This window comes from Prionailurus bengalensis, chromosome C2 (assembly GCF_016509475.1).
Source record: "Prionailurus bengalensis isolate Pbe53 chromosome C2, Fcat_Pben_1.1_paternal_pri, whole genome shotgun sequence".
Classification (NCBI taxonomy): Eukaryota; Metazoa; Chordata; class Mammalia; order Carnivora; family Felidae; genus Prionailurus; species Prionailurus bengalensis.
The window spans coordinates 105,009,568-105,033,867 of NC_057350.1; the positions used below are offsets into that span (position 1 = coordinate 105,009,568).

Here is a 24,300-nt window from a genome sequence, read left to right on the forward strand (position 1 = left end):
GTTGCCTGTCAAACAGATGAAAACCACTTGCCTAGGCTATCCTGCAGAATTCTACATACTTAATTTGTGTTTCCCTTGGTCTTTATTCAAAGGGCTTCTGGACAGACTCTATACCTCATAAGCCATGAAAGTTGATAAAAGAAACAAAGAGAGTAAATGCAAGTGAGTGGTATAAATAAATTACTTTATCTCCTCAACTTGATTCCATTCCCATGTACTTGAAACATTTATTACAGATAATCTAAAGTGTTAGATACCTCAGAGATGACCCCCATAGGAATGCCTTGCCAAACCAGCCCCACAAAAGGCAGTGTGCTACAGAGAAGAAGAGGGCTTTGGAATCAGGCAGACATGGGAAATATTTTAATCCCAGCTCTGCCACTTGGCAGTTGTGTAACCCTGGGCACACAATAGTCTGAGCTTCAGTTTCCCCAACTGTAAAATGGGATGACAACTGCCTCAAAAAATCATGAGGATTCAGTGACAGAGAATCAATGAAAGCATCTGACATGTTGCATGCACTCAAAAGCCAGAATGAGCAGAGCCCTTTGGTTTCCAACACACATAAGAGATCAAAAATGCAATCATACAACTTGATGTTTTAGGCATCATTCTTCACAGAAATACTGACAGGCATTGTTATTATTAAGATGCAAGCATCTGGGACAGTTCAAGCACACCACAGGAACTCATCAGAGGTATGAAACTCAAGGAAGCTGAACTCTGGTTGGAGAGAAGAAGTACCTTGAAAATGAACAATAACACAAAATGTTCAATTGCCTGTCACAGACGATAAGTTCAAAGGAAGGAATGATTACTTAAAGTTGACACGACCAAGCAAGAATTCATGGAAGAGCTGGAAATTGAGGGGAGCCTTGAAATTAGGACAAGACAACAGGTATGGAAAGAAGAATGAGAAATCTCTCCGAGAATGGAATAGAGTGGACAACGTAGCAGCAGTGGGTATATGTATCCATTGGGTATTCAGGGAATAATAGACCATTTTTGCTGTATCTCAGAGTTTTGTGTACAGGAACCACAGAAAATAAGGTTGAGTAAGATAAAGTAGTCAGGGATACCATTAGGGGAACCAAAACAACAAACAAACAAAGTTCAAACAAATAAATCATGGTTGGTATAAATCACAGACTTTTTAAAAAAGAAACAATGTACAACCCAGTGAGTTGAGAAGATTCATCTATCAGAGACATCAGTGAGTAGGGTGGACAGAAGAGGGACTAGAGACTAAGTGATCAGTTCAGAAGCCACCGTCACAATCCCAGCAGGAAGTGATGAAAGGCTGAATTAGCATGGTGGCCGTAAGACTATGAAGATGGAAACAGGGATGACAGGTATTATATAAAGTCTCACAGACTTAATGAGGAGGGAAGAAGCAAAGATGATAAAGTAGTTTCAAGAGTGGGAGACTGGGAGAATGACAGCACCATGAGAGGAAGGTACAAATCTGGGGACGAAATTAATCTAAGGACACAAAAGGCAAATATGGTTTCAGACAGGTTATTTATTGAGGTAACATCCAGAAAGAAAATATTAAGTCAGCCTGGAAAGACATGATCTCAACATGGGAAGGAAAGCCCTACGCTCAGGTTGGATGGCTGACTTCATGGAAGCTGCTGGTACAAACAAAAAAAACCAGCATGGAGCAAAAAATGCAAGTGTTGTCACCAAGGTCAAGAAGATGAATCTTGACCTAGGTGGCTCAGTCAGTTGAGCATCCAACTTCAGCTCAGGTCATGATCTCACAGTTCGTGAGTTCAGGCCCCACGTCAGGCTCTGTGCTGGCAGCTCAGAGCCTGGAGCCTGCTTCAGATTCTGTGTCCCCCTCTCTGTCTGCCCCTCCCCTGCTTGTGCTCTGTCTCTCTCTCTCTCTCTCAAAAATAAACATTAAAAAAATTTTTTAATTAAAAAAAAAAAACATGAGTCTCAAGAAGACAGAGGTGAAGAAAGCAAGAACCTACAGAAAACTCTAAGGGCTGAAAACAGGTCATCATACATGGTTATGAGATCCCTGCAGACCTTAAAAAATAAAAACAAAAAACACACTCAAAATAGGTGTCAGAAGTTAAAAGGAAATGAGTGAGTCAGAAGAAAGCAGAAGAAGGGTCTACAGTCCATGCTTTCAAATGCACTTTTCTAAGAGAAGTCTCATTCAGATTTTTTTATCTGGAATACAAGAAAATTAAAGACTGATAATACAAACTGTCTTTAGTGGTGACAGGCCCTAACCCTTCTCTTCTGCTCTCCTTGTTTCACTTGATTTATTGGTTACTTTGTGCAACCTCTCAATACCTCTCATTTCTAGGCTGTACTTATGAGCCTCTCTCCTTTCAGTAAGAAAGTATCTCATCACTCCTATACCTCTTGCCTCTCTTTTTCGTTCGCTTACATCATACAGGGAAAGACAAAACTCAGACTTTACTGGAAAACCAAGATTTGACAGCCATTCTTATCCAATATTTTTAAAAGAAGGCCGTCTTCCAAAAAGTACATAAAAAAGATATTCAGCGTCATTAGTCATTAGTAAAATGCAAACTAAAACCACAGTAAGAAACCACTTCACATCTACTAGAATGATTAAAATTAAAAAGACTGGCAAGGATATGGAGCAACTAGAACTCTCATACATCACTGATGGAAATGTAAAATAACACAACCACTTTGGAAAGTGGTTTAGCAGTTTTGGGTGTGTTTTTTTGTTTTTGTTTTTGTTTTTTAAAGTTAACACACACCTACCATATTATCCAGCAATTCTACTCCTAGGTTATTTACCCAAGAGACATGAAAGCATATGTCCATACAAAGACTTGTACATGAATGTTCACAGTCAAAAACTGAAAGCAACTCAAATGTCCAACAATAAGTGAACAGATAAACAAGCTTTGGTATATACATACAATACAATATCAAGTGATAAAAATGAATGAACCATTGATAGATGCAACAACATAGATGGATTTCAAATGATTATGCTGAGTGGGGAAAAAAGCCAGAAAACAAAAAAGGAGTACATGCTCTACATTTCCATTTATGTAAAATTTTACAAAATGCAAACTAAGTCTATAGTGACAGAAAGCAGATTAATGGTTGCCTAGGGATGGAGGGAGGGACTAGAGAAAGACAGAAGGAAGGTATTACCAAAGGGCATAAAGAAATCTTGGACAGTGTTGGCTGTGTTCATTATCTTGATAGTGGTGATGGTTTCACAAATATATACAGAACTGATCAAATTATATGTATATTAAATATATGCAGCTTATTTTATGCCAATCATACCTCAGTTATTTTTAAAAACAGTTGAAACATCTGGCAAAATCTGAATATGGACTGTGTATCAGATAATAATATTGTAACAATGATCAATTTTTAACATTGAAGAAAGTAGATGTCCTAATCCCCATAACATAAAGTCACCATGAAGGCTGGGGATGAGGGCTTCTCTCTGGTAAAGTGGGTATATCATCTGGGCACATCTACTGTTATCCTATTTTTTACTAGATGTTCTCTTCATCACAGAATTCCCTCTTAAGCAATATTTCCAAAGTACATGCCTGCCTGTATTCTTTCACGTCTAAAACTGTTTGCATTACATAATCCTTTGGGGATAAACAACTTCCATCTGTATGTGGCTCTAATAGGAAGGTACAGAGAACTTCTCTGGCCACCGTCAGCTTCTCAATTCTCTACCCATGTAATTTCTTCAGCAACAGCCACTTGGATCTCGTAGATAGTATTAAAAATACAAGCTTCCTTTCCAAGAATTCTTTGCTGCTCAAAGACTCTCACTCTTAGACAAAACTATGACCAGACATTTATCAAAAACAGTTTAGACCTACAGGCACCTTATCAGGTACACAGGAGGGATGCCAGGAAAATAGGAAAGGTCAGAATCCCCGATTGGTCTCTCTTCTGAAATCAATGGAATATAAAATCCCCCAGGGTCTCAAGCCACAGGCAAGAAAGAAACAGCAAGTGTAAACTTTTTGTATGTATTTATGAGCATAAATTACCGGGCTGAGTGCCCATCTCCATATTCCCATCTGGTGTCAAAGATATGGCTGGCACTTAGATTAAAAATAAAGCTCTCAATATGGCATTATAATTATCTTTCTAAAATTGACTTTAAAAATAATCACGATAAATTAATCTTACTCCTAACTCCAAAAGCCACGTTTATTCTGTTTTGTAGTTTTAAAACTTTAACAAACTAAATTTTTCAAAGTGATTACATACAGAAATATACGAAATGCTCTTTAAAAGAAATAAAAAGTTCCTGTCATCAGCTGAAAATGTCAAAATATTCTTCAATTTCTTATTCTATTATCTTTCAGAAGGTACAGTGAAACAGCACCATTCACAAATTTACACAAACCCAAGAAACTCTTTTCTTTTTTTTAATGTTTTTTTTTGACATTTTTAATTTAAAATTTTTTTTAATTTACATCCAAATTAGTTAGCATACAGTGCAACAATGATTTCAGGAGGAGATTCCTTAATGCCCCTTACCCATTTGGCCCATCCTCCCTCCCACAACCCCTCCAGTAACACTCTGTTTGTTCTCCATATTCATGAGTCTCTTATGCTTTGTCCCCCTCCTTGTTTTTATACTATTTTTGTTTCCCTTCCCTTATGTTCATCTGTTTTGTCCCTTAAAGTCCTCATATGTGAAGTCATATGGTATTTATCTTTCTCTGACTAATTTCACTTAGCATAACACCCTCTAGTTCCATCCACGTAGTTGCAAATGACAAGATTTCATTCTTTTTGATTGCCGAGTAATACTCCATTGTATATATACACCACACCTTCTTTATCCATTCACCCATCGAGGGACATTTGGGCTCTTTCCATACTTTGGCTATTGTTGATAGTGCTGCTATAAACACTGGGGTGCATGTGTCCCTTTGAAACAGCACACCTGTATCCCTTGGATAAATACCTGGTAGTGCAATTGCTGGGTCGTAGGGTAGTTGTATTTTTAGTTTTTTGAGGAATCTCCATACTATTTTCCAGAGTGGCTGCACCAGCTGACATTCCCAGAAACTCTTTTCTTATTTAAAACACTATAAGGGTGGCTGGGTGGCTCAGCTGGTTAAGCATCCAACTCCTGATTTTGTCTCAGGTCATGATCTCAAGGTTTGTGAGATCAAGCCCCATGTCAGGCTCTGCACTGACAGCATGGAGCCTGCTTGGGACTCTCTCTCTCCCTATCTCTCTGCCCCTTTCCCACTCATGCTCACTCTCTCTCTCTCTCAAAATAAATAAATAAATTTTTATAAATAAATAAATAAATAAAAATAAAACACTATATAACTATATTTCATATGCACACACTTTATTCTGTACTATACATTATTTGCGATATGTGGTTACATATTTATAACTATACATTCCTATATTTTACATGCACACACTTTTTCTGTACTATTAATTACTTTGGATATGTAGTTATACATTTATAATTACACATATCTCTACAGAATAAGAGGTGAAAATCACAAACACTCTTCTTTATGGGCAATTTGAGGGATCTTACATTAAGATTTTGTCTCTGTACACTAATACAACCTAACCCCACTCAGTATGAAAATCTGTAAGCAGCTGCAGTTTCCTTACAAGACAGATAATAGAAACAGGGCAAGGATTTTCTGCACAGGAAATCCCAGATAAAATAAGGACAACCTTCACCAAAACCAGCAGAATTGCACGGGCAAGATGGCTCCAGACTTCCCACTACTCTAGAACCAAGGGAAGAGATTCCTGTGTGTATCTTGCTAGGTCTTCACAACCCGCACAATCAGTATCTTGTACAATAGATATTGTGCTTATCGTTCAGACTAATGCTTTCTGGGACATTCCCATGAGATGGATCTAGTGATGATAATTTTTACCCAAAGAAGAAAAGACAGGGCTCTCCCCTGCATGTACTCAACGCACGTTAGTTTTCAGCAACACATCTATACCACGTTCTAGTCCATCCTCGTGATCATGAATTGTCTTGATTACCATACCTTGAATATACTTTCTTCTTTGGCTCTTACTTTACCTTTGGATTTCATCTTTCAGTAAAGAAACTTTAGCCCTATTATCCATAAACTGAAGCCATTTCACATTTCCCTGATCTCAAACTTTTTAAATAATCTCAAATATAGGAACATAAGAACACTCACTATCATGAGTATTACAGAACATTGTTCTGTTCTAGTTAATGCAATGAGGCAGGAAACAAACAAAAAAAAGTATAACTATTTAGGAAGCAGGAGACAAAATTATATTATTTGTAGACAATATGATTGCATATCTTTTAAAAGAAAAAAAAACAAAGTAGAGAGAATGAATCACCAGAAAAGCTACTAAAACTAAATAGGAAGTTTAGTCAGTCAGCATTTCTATAGACTAGTAATAAACAGTCAGGAAGACATAATGAAAAGATGGCCTCATCGTAATCAATTTATAGCAGCAGCAGCAGGATGAGCATTTCATCCTCACACACAGAATTTACTCCAAATGCATTCATTTTGGCCTCCAGAAACATCAGAAGACTTTAACACCCTCCCCTCTCACTGGAGACCAGACCACTGCCAGGCTGTCCCCCTGCAAAATGTGTACACAAATTTCGGCCCTCCCAGGAATCTCTTCTCTCTGGCCTGGAATAGATCAGAATATTTTTAAACATAATAACAAAACTTATGATTCCTAATAATTAAGAGACAAAAATCCTACTGCATCTGAAGAAATTCATTGTCTAAAACAGGAAGATAGTAAAAGAGAAATGGGTAGCCAACAAAAGAACTGCTGTGGTATTTCCACACTCATCAGTAGCCTTACCTGTACTGAACACACAGTCATGTATCACAGCAAAAAGCACCTTGTTGTTCCCCAAACACTCAAGCCCCTCTTTGTTGCCAGCATATACAGAACAGACAGAAAATCTGAATTTAAAAAAAACTACCTACTAATAGTTTCTTAAAACTTGTTGGGGCCCTAAAATACCAAATTTACACCTCAGCTCCCAGGTAAAGTCACCTCTAAGCCAATCCAAAAATAAGATGGCTTACCCTTTTATAAAGTCTTCTAAAGCTTTCTTTTTTCCCTCTTGTCAATGTTATATACTTTACAGCAACATTTTCCAATGAGTTTGCTAATGTGCAGACAAGAAATGTTCCAGGCCATGTTCTCTGAACACCCTCCCCAAGGCTACCCAACAACGATTCCCATTCCCCTTCTTCCTAGCTAACAAAATTTACTCCACCTATAGCCTAAGCCTCTGACAATGGACATAAAAAGACAAAACCAACCAATCTGTAAAAATAAAGGGAAAGGACATTTCCTTTATTGCCAAAACAGCTCCTTACAAAGAGGAGATATTATTGATCATTTGGAAACTATTCTGTCTTTGGTAGAAATTACCTTATGTCTCCTTTCTTTGTGATGAGTGTTTCTCCTATAATTTGATGTACTTATTTAACATGAGGGGAAGAAGATTTTTGATTACCATAATCTTACTGACTTACAAATGGCAACAACTGAATTCTACTATATCTCTGTTAAGGGCAGACTAAGAAATAAGTTTAAACCAAAGGGAATTAGTTCATATATAACGAATTTCCTGAGAGAAAGGACTATAGAAAAAAAAAAAATTCTCCAGGGACAGTATGGAATCTCCTTGATGAAAGTGTTTAAAAATAGATTATTCATGTAGCTGTGAAGCCTTAGGCACTATATTTGGATTATATGACAATTCAAGATCCCTGCCAGGCCTATCTAAAGAGAAAATGTATCTTCTTTCTAAACAGAATGTAGGAAACCTCTAAGTTTAAATAAAAGGGAAGCTGAAACTTCTTAATCCCAAATTCTGGGTCAGTCATATTTATCATATACCTATGCAAACCAGTTGTTACAGAAAATTCACCTTATTATTCTAGGCAGCAAAAAGGTAAATAGTATGACCAAAAATTCTACTATGTCTCAATTTCTAGAAAATACAAGGGTCAGTAAGAAACTTATTTGACCAGAAAATGTCCAGTGACTAATTAAACTGAAAGTTAAGTTATTTAATTAAAAAGAAATTTGAAAGCACTTACTAGGTTAGAAAGAAATGGTATATACTTATCAGAATAAAACAGTTTTTGCCATATGGCAATTCTATAACTAAAAGAATATTTTTTAAATGTTTTTAGATGAAAAACCTTATTGTCCAAGAGTAGTGCTGAATATAGACTGTTCTATTAAAAATACAATTTGAAATATTTAAGATGTATTGCTACAGGCCATTAAATCCCCACTCACATTTACAATGACTAAAGCCTGGAATATTCATCTTGAAAAGCAAATGCAAATAAGTGTGCACTTCTCCAGGGAAGTCATAAGGTTTGATGACATGATGTGAAATGGATAACTGGTCTTTGGTTTAGCAACTAAGACCAATAGATTATCTGTCAGCTGCTCAATACTGGAGCAGAACAAGGAGTGCAATAATGATGGATGGTATGGTAAAGAATGTGAGTCTCAGAAATACAGACTATTGCTATGGTGCCTTTCACTTCTGTACGAATTAGAAAAAGGCACCCTTACCAAGTGATTGTGCCTAGCTTGGGAGCAGACAGTTCTTTTCTACATTAGAAATAGTGTGTCTCTATCTGGTATCATTGTACAATGAACATTTTATGTAATTATTTGCAGTAGCCCAGACTTACCTTCAGGGGCTCTGTGCCCAGTAGCAGACAAGAACTCCCTTGTCTTCTAGGAATGGAGGAAAGTAAGTAAGTCTCATTTTTAACAGACTCAACTACCAGAACCTTCCCTCATTCTAGACAAGCTGGAGGCAGCTAAGGTTCCATTAAATTGGGTCCTATTCTCATTAAACAGAGAAAGGGAAAAAAATATTCTCCAGAAAGACCAAGTGATCAAAATTTTCAGATTTGCTTCTCAGATGTAAATTATTATACCTTCACTTTTTAAGCACAGCTTTTCCTAGCACAGATTTCAAGTTTATTGAAAGTATATCAATGTATCAATATGCACAATTTTCTCTACACAAATATTTACTTAAAGTGCTTTGTAGAGAGGCCTATAATTATAAAAGAAAGCTACAAATGGTACTATAATGCCATCAACTATTTTTTTAAATGATGGCTTCCTTTGTTTTAAACTTTACCTTTGAAGATTCTTATTAAAAACAGATTATAACTAGCCATCACCAAAGCTTGGGCTTAACTTAACGTTGGCTAAAAGTTAACGTTGGCTAATGTATTAGGTAGCCTTCTAGAATGGAAACACATGACTATCATCTATTCAAACTAAACATACCAACACAATATTGTAAACAAATGAAAAAATAATATTTTGCTATTTAAAATTAAATAACTGTTAATTTAGCAGTTGTCAAATCTGGCTGGCTCAGTCGGTAAAGCATACAACTCTTGATCTCAGGGTTATGAGTTCAAGCCCCATGTCAGATGCAGAGATTACTTAAAAAATAAAATCCTGGGGCGCCTGGGTGGCTCAGTCAGTTAAACGTCCGACTTCAGCTCAGGTCATGATCTCACAGTCTGTGAGTTCGAGCCCCGCGTCGGGCTCTGGGCTGATGGCTCAGAGCCTGGAGCCTGCTTCCGAATCTGTATCTCCCTCTCTCTCTGTCCCTCCCCCATTCATGCTCTGTCTCTCTCTGTCTCAAAAATAAATAAACGTTAAAAAAATTTTTTTTTTAATAAAATCTTAACAAGAATTAAATTGGGGCACCTAGTGGCTCAGTCAGTTAAGCACCCAACTTCAGCTCAGGTCATGATTTCACTGTTCCTGAGTTCACACCCTTTATCGGGCTCTCTGCTGTCAGTGCAGAGACCGCTTCAGATCTTCTGTCCCCCTCTCTCTGCCCCTCCCCATTCCTGCTTTTTTTTTCCCCTCTCTCTCTCAAAAATAATTTTAAAAACTTTTTAATTAAATTAACAATTGTTTACAGATTAGGAAATTATTTTAGTTATAAAAAAACAAAAAACACCACTTCAGAATAAAAAGAAATAATGTTAACACATACACACCACATTTATTCTAAAGTCTTTAGTACTTTAAAGTAAAATAAAACCTAAATCATTTTTGCAAATGGCTATGTTGATGCCACCATAACTTCTATGCAAGCCTTTCATGAGCTAACAGGCAGAAGTGTTAGAGATTCTCTGCAGTGGGACAGAGATTCTGCCAGCAAAGAAGGGGAGTGGATGAGAATGGCTGCTTGCGAGTCAGCATCTGCTCTAACTTCTAAGCCCAATTTTTTTTTTAACTGCAGGACTTCCTTAGGTAAATAGATCTACCTACTGAGATTTCCAGCATAGAGTTTCCAAGAACAATACCACATGTCACAGGGACACAACTGTCAGAATCAAATGAGAAACTCCAAGTCCTACTGAGCGACCTGAGAAGACCAGGCAATGTCCATCTAACAATGCTATCCACACTTCACTGTCGAAATTATGAGATTCGTGGAATTTAAACCAGAAGCTGAAAGCATAGGGTTTGGAGACAGCTCCAAATCTGAATCCCACTTTCAAATTCTAGTTTCGCCACCCATGAGCTACAAGAGACTGTGGGTAAATTACTTAACTTCTCAGTACCTTAATTTCTACATATATAAATGGAGATATATAGTACCTACCTCAAACACTGTTATGATAATTAAAATCAGATAATATATATAAAGTACCTTAAACACTGCCTGGCATATTAAACATATTCAATAAATGTCAGCCATTATTATTATTATTATTATTATTATTACCACCAATAACGGTGGTTTCTTTATTTCTCTTCTGATCCAGAAACTCTACTTCTGGAAATCCACCTACAGTAGATTTCTACAGTAGAAACACCTGCACAAACTACAGTAGAAGCACAAAATTATTATAATTATAAAAATATACAAAAATTATTATTATTATTATTATTATTATTATTATTATTACAATGTTATTTACAAAGGTGAAAAGTTAGAGGAACCTAAATGTATACCAGGAAGAAAGCTATTGAGTGATTTATCAAACAGCCAGCCATTCAGTATAATATTAATCTATTGCTAAGAAACACATTAGGAATATAATAAAGAATTATGGAGGGGTGCCTGGGTGGCTCAGTTGGTTAGGCATCCGACTTCAGCTCAGGTCATGATCTCATGGGTCATGAGTCTGAGCCTGCATCAGGCTCTGTGCTGACAGCTCAGAGCCTGGAGCCTGCTTGGGATTTTGTATCTCCCTCTCTCTCTGTCCCTTTCCCACTCACACTCTGTCTCTGTCTCTCTCAAAAATAAATAAACATTAAAAAAATTAAAAAAAAAAAAAAAAGAAAGAAAGAAATAGGGGCACCTGGGTGGCTCAGTCGGTTAAACGTCCGACTTCAGCTCAGGTCATGATCTCACAGTCTGTGGGTTCGGGCCCCGCGTCAGGCTCTGTGCTGACAGCTCAGAGCCTGGAGCCTGCTTCGGATTCTGTGTCTCACTCTCTCTCTGCCCCTCCCCTGCTCATGCTCTGTCTCTCTCTGTCTCAAAAATAAATAAAAACATTTTAAAAATTTTTTAAAAATTTAAAAAAAAAAGAAATATGGAGGAAAATGACTTTGTGTTTATAGGCTTATAAAAAGTGGGAAAAAAGCCAAGATTTAAAAACCAAATGTACATCATTATAACAATGTAAAATTATATTTAAAATGCATATAAAAAAAGATAAGCAAGTAATACGCCAAAATCCTAATAGTGGATGTGAAAAGAGAATGGGGTTTTGAGTGACTTTTTTTCTTTTCCATACTATCTATCACGTAGTCACATTACTTTTATAATTTTAAAGTTAATTTATTTTTAAATATGTTTAACTTGCTAAGACGTATCTACTAAATAGGATTATTCAAATGATAATAAAAGTTAAACCACAAAAATTCATTACTGAAGTGGTTAAAGTTCAAAACAGAAATTATGAACAATCGAATACTAGGGGCACCTGGGTGGCTCAGTTGGTTGAGTGTCCAACCTTTGATTTTGGCTCAGGTCATGGTCCCAGGGTTGTGGGATGCATCCCTATGTCAGACTCCATGCTGGGCACTGGCATGGAGGCTACTTGAGATTCTCTTTCCTTCTCCCTCTACCCCTCCCCTGTGCATTCTCTCTCTCTCTCTCTCTCTCTCTCTCTCTCTCTCTCAAATAAAAGTTTTAAAAAATGTTGTTTTAATTTCAAATATTAGCACTCAAAATAAAAATATTACTTTTTTTAGTTTTTGCAAGTATTTTTGTTACTGAGATACAGTTGACATACAACATTATGTTAGTTTCAGGCATCCAACATAAGGACTCAAAATTTGTCTGTATTGAGAAATGATCACCACAATAAGCCTAGTTAACATCCATTACCACACATGGTTAAAGAATTTTTTTTCTTGTGATGAAAACTTTTAAGGCTTACTCTCTTAGCAACTTTCAAATATGCAACACAATAGCATTAACTCTAGTCACCATGCTGTACATTACATCGCCATCACTTATTTTTATTTTACAACTAGAATTTTATACCTTTTGACTCTTTTCATGCATTTTGCCCATGCCTCACTCCTGCCTCTGGCAATCACCAATCTGTTCTCTGTGTCTTTGAGCTTGCTTTTGTGACCAATAATGACTCAAGTATCAAAACTTGTGAATTATTTACTTTTTAAACTAAGCTAGAAAGGATTCAGATTTATTACTCTAATGTCTTCTCATTTACCTGCATCAGAAAGCGGGGTGGGATTTCTGCTACACCACTGGGAACTCACCATAAGTCTGGGTTCCCCATGAATGTATGTTACACATGAAATCTTATCTGTCACATAAGTCACAGTGGAAAGCAGTTCCAAACCAGAATTCTTTGAGGAGTGGCATCACTAGAGATACCTTCCACCTGGGAAGGGAGTAAGCAGCCTGCCTTTCTTCTTCCTATGGCTAACAATTAAATTTTAAAAGCCACCTTTCTGCTTATAAAAAGCAAGGAGAGGGGGATAGAGGGAATCTAGAGGCAACCAGAGACTAGGAGAAGAACCATCTAAAAATCATTCCACTTCATCACAATGGAGACAGCTTCTTAGCAGATTGGAGGCTAAGAACTTCATTTAATGATTTTCTACTCAACAGTGCTAATAGGAAGTTTATTTTTTAAATAAATTTACTTGACTAAAAAAAAGTCAATCTAAAAAATAATATTGACTATATCAAAACACAGAAAGTACTCAAAAATGAAAAAAATAATGAATAGGCTTATAGAATGATAGCAGTTGGGGAAATCCTGCTCTAAACACATGGGCTACTTGCCTTTTTTCCAACTGTGCCTGCTTTTTACTTCCTCTGTGTCATTTTATTTTTTCTTCAACCTGTAAAGTCATCTTCTCATCCTCCCTCCTAATCTCTGTCTAATGAAATGCTAGGATATAATCAAATGTCAACTTCTCTTCAAAATTACCCAAGACTCCTCACACTCCCTTAGTCAGGCCATCACCTCTTATAGGTAGCCCAAGTGTACCTTGTAGCTCTGCTATGAAGAAGCTCATCTCTCCAAGTAGATGGAATGTTCCCTGAGGGCAGAGAATGCACTGATTCATCTTTAGGCAACACAGAGAACATAACATTGTTTTCCACATATGTCAGACTATATAGAAAATGTCGGTTTAATTGAACTGAATTTCTAAACAATCTGTTCAGAAGATGCACCGAGGTCAGCAGTCATGATCTTGCATGCACCTACACGGAGGCCCCTAGGCACAAGAGAGAGGCTGACTAAGAAGGAAACTACCCCTCCTTTTTTGGCAGAAATGGCAATGTGTCATTTTAAACCAAAGTAATCTGAATTTTCTCTTAAATCATAAGGCATTTGTCCACACTAAATCCACAGGCCTCCTGTACCTCACTAATGTGGGAACTCAACATTTACTAAGAGCAGTTATAATGTCTGAAAAGCAGATCATTCATCATGCCACTCCTAATTTAATAATTCAGAGCTATATCTTATTTCAGAAAGGATCCAATGAAACTTACATAAATATATATACCACAACAAGATAAAATGACGTATCTGAGAGGAGAAAGAAAAAAATAAAGGAAAACTGAATGTAGGAAAGATAAGCTGTCCTGGGAGTGAGGTTCATATGCCAAATTAATGTCTTCTATAAAATTCTGTATATTTGTTAGAGGCAGGTCAAAGGTTCATATCTAACATTTCTAGTAGCCAACAAACACAGGGAGAGCCAGTCACATGACTCAATACCCTTAAGATAAAAACAAAAAGCTGTCAGAGAACTGTCTTTCCCTTGGTCCTCATAATGTACAAAGTCCTCAAGGACATATTTGCAGTTGATTTGTTGGGGAACTTTGGACAACCATTCCTCAAAACAACCCTCACAGGCAAACGACAGCACACAAGTCAATAAATGCAAATAATGGAAAAAACAACAATCAGGCCAAGGAAGGGGTCCAGGTATACAGCTCCCTGCAGGTCTAGATTTATTAGAAATAGATTTTATTCTATCTAGACTAACCTAAAATCCAGAGGCTTCATGCATTTGCTTATCTTTAAAATTATAAACAAAACCTGATGCACGTGTCCATTCCTCTTGGGGATATGTCTGTAGTTTTACAACATCCACAAAGCATAACTCAAGAAAAGTTAAGAACCATTGGTCTAAAGAACTAGACTATATATATCCTGCAGGCAACCTTCTATAAGCAGTTTCTCCTCCTCACTTCTCAGAAGTGAGGAGCCTGAAGACTACTGCCCCAGAAAAGCATCTCAAGTACAGCTTCTCTGATGTGAAGTGTGGTGCTCTAAGCTTAACCACTGGCCAAGCTGTGTGTCAACTGTATGATACAATGATATATGACCTTTAATACAGTAATGATGGAACACATAACAATCTGTTTTTCCAGAGAGGTTTCAGCCATGAACAGCTGCCTCAAAGGATTGGTGCTATTTCTTCTGCATAATGTAAAAAGTAAAACGAGTCAACAAAAAAAAAACAAAAACAAAAACACCTTTTGCCTATAGATAAAAAATACAGATAAGCACACACATACACACACACACACAAAAAAAAAAAAAACATTTTTTCTTGATAAACATTATTTTTTTAATTTTAAAAATAACCTTTCCATATCAGGGCACCTGGGTGGTTCAGTCAGTTAAGTGTCCAACTCTTGGTTTTGGGTCAGGTCATGATCTCACAGTTCATGAGATCAAGCCCTGCATCTGGCTCTGAGCTGACAGCATGATAGAGCCTGCTTGGAATTCTCTCTCTCCTCTCTTTGCCCCTCCCCCCTTGTGCTCCCCCCAACCCTTAAAATAAACGAGCTTTAAAAAAATCTATAAAAATAACCTTTCCACATCAGTTGGTATAAGTTGAGCTATTTTTTTTACCTTTTCAATGTTTTAATCTTTGTAAATATTTTGTTATACAGAAAAACAATCACTGCCATAGCTTTACACACACACACACACACACACACACACACACACACACACTCAGAACCAACCATCCACCCACAGTATCATGGTTAGAATGTTTCAAGGGCACAATGGCATCAAGTGAGGAAGCTGGCCTGTATGACCACTGAGACAGGCTCTCTAAGATGTCATCCATGTAGAAGTCATAGCTCTCCAGAGTCTGGTCCTCAGCATAAGTCCAGAGATATATCTTTGTCAAAAATGCACAATTGAGTAGACTCCAGAGAACCAACGCATGCTAAGAGGCTGAAGTGTAAATCAGAATACCAACTTACTAATTAATCACAGGGAATATTCCTTTTCACTAATCAGAAAATTTGCCCTGGAAACCTGGATGCTGCTTTCCCAATGTTAAGATACCTGAAATCCTGAATTAATAACCAGTTTACCACAAGTTAGAACAAAGAGAGAGTTTGGGGGATACCTAATAAATTATCCATATCTAACATATGCCTTTCTAGTGATCAAAATTGTGGCTTTCATAGGAAGACTCTCTCTTCCTAAGATATTGTTGCCCTAACAATGCAGACTTCTTGGTCTCTAAGCTTTCTTTTTCCACATCATTTTCTCCATTCAGTATTTCTCTAGACAGGGTATAATACAACTGATGGAGTTGTACCTTACATGTATTATTATCCCTATTTTTCAGATTAAAAACTCCCAGATAAAGTTGACTAAGCAACTTGTCCATGATCACAGCCAGTATAAGGCAGAGCAGAGATTCAAAGCAAGATCTCAAACCAAAGCCTGTGCTTTTAACTTACAGTAAATAATGCCTTCAAAGTGTCTTTCCCTGGGCCTCCCACCTCCCAGTCTGATTTAAATGCTTTTCCTCAGTGTTCCCATAATACCCTAAGCATGCTCCAGCTGTAATTTTTGGTTACAGATCTATCTCTCTACACTGAAACTTTGTGAGGATAGGAATCATGTCTCATTCACCTTTGTATCCCTAGTGTGCTATCTATCTAAGCAAATAATGCAAACTAATTTGTCCAGCAGTTTAATATAAAAATCACCAAAATGAAGGCCTTGAACTTGCCTTACAAAGGTCACATCTTAAGCCCATCAACAAACATCTCATCTAAAAAATGGGATGAAATGTACATATACAAGGTGACTTAGGTCTTTTCTATGAAATTTAAAAAGCAGTATCATTACAGATGGGCCCTCATTTTTTATAGCCCATCTTATTAGTTTGAATTATTAGAAATAAAATTAAAGTCCTCATTTATCTTCTCACACAACATATATAAATAATAAGGAGTTCAGAAAAATCTTCCTCTTTTCTGAAAGGAGACAACTATCATCTATACCAAAATCAAACAGTGGCACCCTCCTCTGGTGAATGTTAAAGGAGCTAAACAACACAAAAGATGACAATTAGATGGGACTTTCCTTGAATGAAAAAAAAGCAAGAGAGAAATCACCTAATATTATTTGTTATTATCACATTCCAACAACTAAATAACTACCTTTTATATCACTTTTCTTATTTTGCCCTAAAAAGAAGTCAAAATGAATGAACTGGCTACATACTATAAGAGGTTATAGATAGAATGATTACCCTATTTTTAAGGAGAGTACCTATACATGTAAAATGCTTCTATTTAAATAAAAACATTTATCATGTCCCTTTTCTGGATGATACGTTTACCAGAAGATAGTACTGGAAATTTTTCAACCTGAAATCTGTTTAGGTCTGCGATTTTCAGATTTTAGAATATCAACTTAACAGAAAATTTTAAATACTCATTCACTTGCACGTGCAGGATCAAAACATGCCAATACAGCACACTCAGGCAAGCACAACCCAAAGTTTCACAACACTAATATTACATCCAGAACTTTAAATTAAAAATAAAACTGTGCTTTCTAAGACCAGAAGCAGATTATCAGCTGCCAATTTTAATTTAAAAATATATAATAAATATAAGCTTTATTAAATGATTTATAATGGTCTAGGCATATACAATAAAAACATAGGCATTCTGATCAAACCAAGAAAACAATTCAGTCATTATATTGGCAACATTATCATTCAGGTATGTGTCTTTCCAGGCACACAGCACCTGTTCCCTCAATTAATTTCATATTTTTCACCTATTATGTGACCAAGGGGAAAAGAACCCCACACTACACGAGAAGCTACAAAATTACAACCAGTAAGAATCCTTCAGTTTGAAAGACAGAACATAGGGCTAGGGTGGATGGAAAATAGCAAAATCTGATCTCAGTTCTACCAAAGAAATTTTCCCACTAAGTTTGTCTTTCCTGGCAAAGTTGGTTTAAGGTAAATGGGTACAGTATCTCGGAAAGATTAACAGAGTGTGGTGGGTGAAATGACTCTGTATCAAAGACAGAATGCAAATTAGATAACCAATTGAGCAAAACAAAGGCCAAAACACAAGCAATTTGTGAAACAGAATGACATCCAGACTTCCCCTACAGCTCACCAGAGACCAGAAGGACCAAGAAGAGAGTTGGAGGGAAAGTTGGATGCCAGCACAGAGCACGGGAGGTGGGGTGGGGTGTTAATGAAATAAGGGTGGTGATGGGGACTGGGGGAATATGGTAAGAAAGTATGCTGCAAAAAAATTAAAAACTACAGTATTGAAACTCTTACAAACTGCCAATTGAGAGAGATGGTGTGGCTGGCCTGGTGCGCTTGAGAGAACGGCGCTGGAGCCACATTTGCCACTCACTTCCCCTGAGCAGATACCCGAGGACCAGAGCGAAACCTCGCCCGACCGACCTCCAGGAAATATGAGCCCCGGCGCGCAATCAAGGTGCCGCAGAAATGCGGCAGAGGGACCTGAACCGGCCTCCAACATCATTTCTTGCTCCCAGATAACACCAAATAAAGGAGTTTAGAAGGAGGGAGACGTCTGCGCGCCCACGCTGACCAGGACTCAGGGGCGAGATCAGGGCACCCGCCGCCTCTGCAGGCATTGCCACCTCTGCAAAGGCCAGAGGCATCTCGGTCCCGCGCCACGATCCACCTAAAAGCAGACGACCAGCGAGGCGCTGCTGTCAACTGGCCCGATTGCACTTGCAAAGTTAATGGAGTTGGGAAGAAGCGCAGAGGTGCCCCTCGGGTTCCTCCTCTAGGAGAATGCAATGGGAAGGAGTCAAGGCTTCCTTCATCTTCACTGAGCCCTCACTGACTCGGCTCTGCAGATTTGGTCTCTTTTCCCTAAAAGAATCAAAGATATTTTCTTTCTTCTTTATGCCTAAGCTTGGCCTCAAACCCTAGAACAGGGGCGCTGAGGCCCTGGGCCAAAGTTCCCTGTAGAAACCATAAACTCTCCCCCCCCAAAACTAGCACAGTCATTTGCTGGGTTCTGATCCTGGGAAACCTCATAAATTATGAGGCACAAAATAGGTTATGGGTGACCCTCCGTCCCCCAAATTGGCCACTGAATCCCAAGAGGTCTGGAGCCAGCACTATTTTTTAGCAACTTGAGCCACATTTGGATCTAACGTCTTTGTCCAGCCCGGCACCAGGTCATCACCACGCCCCTCGCACCCAGTTCTTACCCTGCTACGCACACATCCTGTTTACACACACCCACTCAAACAAAACCCCAGAGAACTCCTACCTCGCCCCCATGTCCGTCAAAGATCCCGAAGATGGACGGGTGCGTCTTGTTGGCTAGGTCCGTAAGAACTTCGAATCGGTCCTCCATGTGGTCTCTCCGGCCCTGGATGGAATACACGGCCACGTTGTGGCTCTTAAACTCCCAGGTCTTGGAAAACTCGGCCTCCAGCACGTCGAGCCCCCCGAGCCGATCATTCTGCATGATCTCCGCCACCTTGCCCTTCACCATCTTCACCGCGTCCCGGCTGGACTTGACTATGGTCTTCACCTCGTCCGTGTGGAAGAAGTAACTCCACAGTGCCAAGCTGATGCACAGCAGGAAGAGCGTCTCGGGTCTCAGCAAGAAGTAGCGCATGATGCGACCCAGCAGAGACAGCAAAGTCATTGTATCCTCTATCATTTATTATCGCTACAGCCCCAACCACCAGCAGCGACGCGCGCCCCGAAGGCTCGCCGGGTCCCAGAGCACTGCGGGGACAGCCCGCGGGGAGGGAGGCGGAGCAGCAGCCGGGGGTGGGGGGAGGAGGCTCGCGGAGCCGGGCAGGAGGCGGACGAGCTGGCTGCTCCCAGCCCGCACGGCGAACAGAGGCAGTTTCCCTTTTGTCTCCCGGCCTCGGCGGCACGGAGGCCCGCGCCTTGCGCACCGGCGCCTGTGCCCGCGGACCGCGCCGCCTCCCTTCCCGCGCCCCTTTGTGAGGCGGCGGCCGAGACGGCAGCGGTGGCAGCAAAGCAGCAGCAGCGGGTGCCCGGGCTGGGCTAGAGGAATCAAGTTAAAGTTGCGCCGGGCGAGTCCACCGCGGTGGGCGGGAGAATTCGGGGGCGCTGGCGCCCGCGCGGCCTCTCCGCGAGTGCCCCCTCGCCGCTCTGAGGAGCGGATCAGCAGCAGGTGAGGCGCGGGGCACGAGAGCCCAGCGGGCAAGGGATGCACGTCCCCTCAGTCGCCACGACAGGGGAGCGTAGAGCCGGCCGAGCGCTCCGATTCCTTCAGACACCCCGGGGAGCCCCAGAGAATAAAAGTTTTGCGGAAGCCTGGGCAGAGGCGGGGGTACGCTGAGCCGGGCGACGCAGCACAATCCGCGCTGAGCCGCAGGCGGCCGGCGGGCTCTGCCTGCCTCTCCCCAGAACCTCCCTTCTCGGCTCGGCACCACTCGGCTCCGCTCGCGCGCTCCCTCCTCTGGCCCCGACTCGCGCTCGCCCCGCCCCTCGCGCTCTCGCCCCGCCCCGTCCCGCCCCTGGAGCTGGGACTCCAGGCCCGTGGTGCTGGCGCGGAGCTGTCAAAGGCTGAGGAAGCTCCGCCGCGACTGGCGCGCTTGCAGCTCCAGGCGGTTCAGGCGAACCGAGGGGGAGAAGAGGGGCGCGTCCACTGCCCAACTCGAGTAGCTGTTCTTTCCGCCCTCCTGTGCGGGCTCCCAGGGCAAAATAATACTGATTCGGGTAGTCTGAACGTTGGTTTTCTCGGGAGCTACTGTCACCGGCTGGAAAGCAGAGTGCCGCACGTGAGCGTTCCCCCCTCCGGCAGGCAGCACGGTAGTGTGGTCCCCGCCTCGCCAGGCATAAGGCAAGCGAGAAGGGACGCACTTCTCCAGGCTCGCAAAGCGGGGCGGAGAGGATCCGACCATTGGGTTCTGTGACAGAGGCCTGCCCGGATCTCACGACAGGCAGAGAGCGAGCCTGAGGCCTACAAGCCTCCTCAAGATGGGAAAAGACCCTCCCGAGAACAGCGGGATGTGAGGACTCGGAGACACATGGAAGTGCGCTCTGAGAGTAACCTCGGGAGGGGCGAGGATGGGCTGGCGTCCCTGAGGACTGCGGCCGCCCCTGGAGCAGAGGACGTAACCGCGAAGGCCTTCCGTGGTCGCAACCCTTCCACTGAGAGACACGAAGCCTACTGGTGGAGCCCCGGGGCGCTCCTGACCCCGCCGCGGGGCGAGGGCTGTGACTCGGCTGTTGGGAGTTTCAGGGTCCCTTTGAAGCTCCAAACTTGAGACTTCCTACCACCTCCTCAACTATCGCGGGAGAAAGTGAAGTTAGGGCGGGAGTCTTTCGATGAGCAGAAGTGAAGGGTCGAACGGGCTTCCAGAAGCCGTCAAGGATAACTTTTTGAAATATGGGCAAGTGTCGATAGCTTTGAAGATTTGGGGGGGGGGGGGGCATCTATGTACAAATACAGCTTAAAACACAGAAAGAAGTGAGCTTTAAAGGAAAATATTCACTCTCACTACCCCTGTCCAGGAAGAAAAGTGCTGATCTGCAGCTTCCAATCCGCTAAACTGGAGAGTAGAGGCTGCCTGATCCAAGCCCAGCCAGTGTTGGTCTCCCCAAGCATTCCTACCTTGGTACGATCTCAACTACGGTTTTTAAAAAACAAAAAAATAAAAAGGAAAAAAATACTGAGAGGAAATACACCAAATTTTTCATTGTGGTTAACTACAGTAGTAGGTTATATGTGATTTTCATGTTCTGCTTTGGACTTTTGTCTGCTTTCTACAACTTTTCCAAAATATTTACAAAAGTATAGATTGCCATCATAACCAGAAAAAAAAAACTTTGACATTTAAGTGGTATATACAATATATTCTCAATTATATAAACATGCATAGAAAAGGAAGGAAATATGAAGAACTGTTAACTATGTTATTCTTGACAACTAAGATATGGTCCTCTGTTCTGCTTTGAGCTTTTTTGATATATTCCACCTCATAAACAATTTTGAAATAAATTAAGTCACTGTGTTCAAAAGTCATAAGTCATGAGGTTCCAAAATGAGATCATGAATTCAAAAGTCTTTAGGAACTATAAAGCAAAAGTAATACATTAGCGTTGTCATGAAGACATGAGTTTACAATATTTCTTACTGTAAATTAGCAAATGAGTTTTGGGTGTATTATCAGTTTCTCAGTACATGAATCTTTCTCTAATAGCAAAGGCAACTTCCAGATAAGCTGATCAAGATTCTGGAACTACAAGTCGAACTAGTCCCTGGAGCAGAAGTAAAATTCCAAACCTACGGTCCCATCCAGCCTGTCCACAAAATTACTAGCAGCAGATACTCATGAGAGGTATGACTTGTGTTTCCTCCATACCTAAATAAAAAAGAGAAAGGACTATTCTGGTTTCTCTGGAGATTAAATAGCAAAAGGAGGGCTTGATTTGATTAATAAATCTAGATATCCTATGGATTTTGTAGTGATATGCTTTGACATTTATATCTAAGTAGTTCATTTTTGCGAAAAATCAATAAAATGGTTTTTCAAGCAGACCCTATAGGCATTTTCTTTTTTCTATTAAGCAATTCATATTGTTTACATAATAACTTTTAAAGGCCTAAAGGCATTTTGTTATAGTTGACTATGAATTTTAATATATTTGAGAAAAAGGCTTTCCCCTAGTGACTAACTTTTACATATTCTTTGAAACTATAAAGATTTTTCACATATACCAATTTATTCCATTCTCATAATAATCCTATGAGGCAGATAAAGGAGCTATTATATCTGTTTATAAATAGAAGGCAAATGAGGTACAAAGATGTTAAGGAATACCACAATTCATTGTAGGAAGTTGGAAAATCAAACTCAGTTCTTCTGACCACCAATTCAATACTCTAACATCCATTGATTGTCCAGTGATACTGCAATGATTAGTCTAATTTTTATGCTTCTCTAGTAACATTTCAGTGGTTCTTTGTTAGAGAGATCTCAAAAAGAATACACAGCTTCTTATTCCACGATTCTGACTTTAGCCTTTGATTTCAGCCTTGTCAGCACTGCACTGTAAGTATTCACCTCATTCACTAAGAATATGTGCTGGGAAGAGTACAAGTACAAGTAAACTGTCCTTCATTTCTATGTAAAACCCTGAAAGATTTATTGCTAAGATAAAATATCTGAAGAAAAGAGTACCATAGAGTATGTCTTATGAAAATAATTTGCCATTACGCTTTACCATTTACCAAAATCGCTATATGCTTTTTTTTAGTTTTGCTTGGTTTTAAGCCTTTTATAAAAAGAGTTATCGGGGCGCCTGGGTGGCGCAGTCGGTTAAGCGTCCGACTTCAGCCAGGTCACGATCTCGCGGTCCGGGAGTTCGAGCCCCGCGTCAGGCTCTGGGCTGATGGCTCAGAGCCTGGAGCCTGTTTCCGATTCATTGTCTCCCTCTCTCTCTGCCCCTCCCCCACTCATGCTCTGTCTCTCTCTGTCCCAAAAATAAATAAACGTTGAAAAAAAAATTTAAAAAAAAAAAGAGTTATCTTACTGTGTGTGGTCCTCTGGTCATTTAATCTCTAAATGATTAACCATGATCGTGAACTATTAACCCATATTTAATGTTCAGTGCTTCTTATAAAACTTTCTTAGATGCAAAATTTAATCTTCAGTTTTAAATGCACTTTAAGAAGAAATGAATCTGTTTTAGTAGTATAGCTAAGAAAAAAAATTCATCCTTTTAAGTAAGCACAATATATCAATCTGGACTTGTAATTTTAATATCTCAATTGTTATGTCAAATGGAGAACTAATCTGACAGACACCAATCATGTTAGGGTGTAATACGATTTTATTTCACTGGACTCCAAAAACACAAGGTTCTTTTCTATAACCCAAGTTTTTATATTCATTACAGAGATATATGAAGGATACTTATTTTCTGGGGCACCTGAATAGCTCAGTTGTTGAGTGTCTGACTTCAGTTCAGGTCATAATCTCACAGTTCATGTGTTCAAGCCCCGCATGGGCTCTGTGCTAATAGCTCAGAGCCTGGAGCTGGCTTTGGATTCTGTGTCTCCCTCTCTCTCTCTCTGCCCCTCCCCTAGTCATGCTCTGTGTCTCTCTCTCAAAAATAAATAAACACTGAAAAATTTTTTTAAAAAGATACCAGTTTTCTGAATAAGATGTTTCTATCATTACACCAAGTCTGTGCACATAAACCATGCTACTCCTAAGAATCCTTCATCTAATTGTCCTAGGCTTCTCTACAATAATCTTCAAACAAGCTTCCTAAATTATAAAGTTAATCTGAAGCATTACCTAAAATTGTTATCCTAATTAACCCACATCAACATTCTAGCTAATTTATAATATGAAACATTATGAATAGTTGGATAATCTTGCCTAAAACCCCTAAATAACTTCTCAGCACTCTTAGAATAAAGGCACAAGTCAGGGTGCCTGGGTGGCTCAATCAGTT

At 39.8% G+C, this 24,300-nt stretch overlaps 1 protein-coding gene and 1 long non-coding RNA gene across 2 annotated transcripts in view; one reads left to right on the forward strand and one right to left on the reverse strand.

Annotated features, from left to right (window-relative positions):
* The window catches only part of PPM1L (protein phosphatase, Mg2+/Mn2+ dependent 1L), a 300,744-nt gene extending 280,117 nt beyond the window's left edge, over positions 1-20,627 (reverse strand). Inside the window, exon 1 of the mRNA XM_043594984.1 lies at positions 19,118-20,627. Within this exon, the coding sequence (XP_043450919.1) occupies positions 19,118-19,516 (399 nt within the window). The 5' untranslated portion in view covers positions 19,517-20,627. The remainder of the gene's footprint in view (positions 1-19,117) is intronic.
* Positions 20,628-21,233: 606 nt separating this feature from the next.
* LOC122491779 lies at positions 21,234-22,375 on the forward strand. Its single transcript, XR_006299441.1, has 2 exons — positions 21,234-21,452; positions 22,038-22,375. It is a non-coding gene; the product is annotated as an uncharacterized LOC122491779 (long non-coding RNA).
* Positions 22,376-24,300: the final 1,925 nt, after the last annotated feature.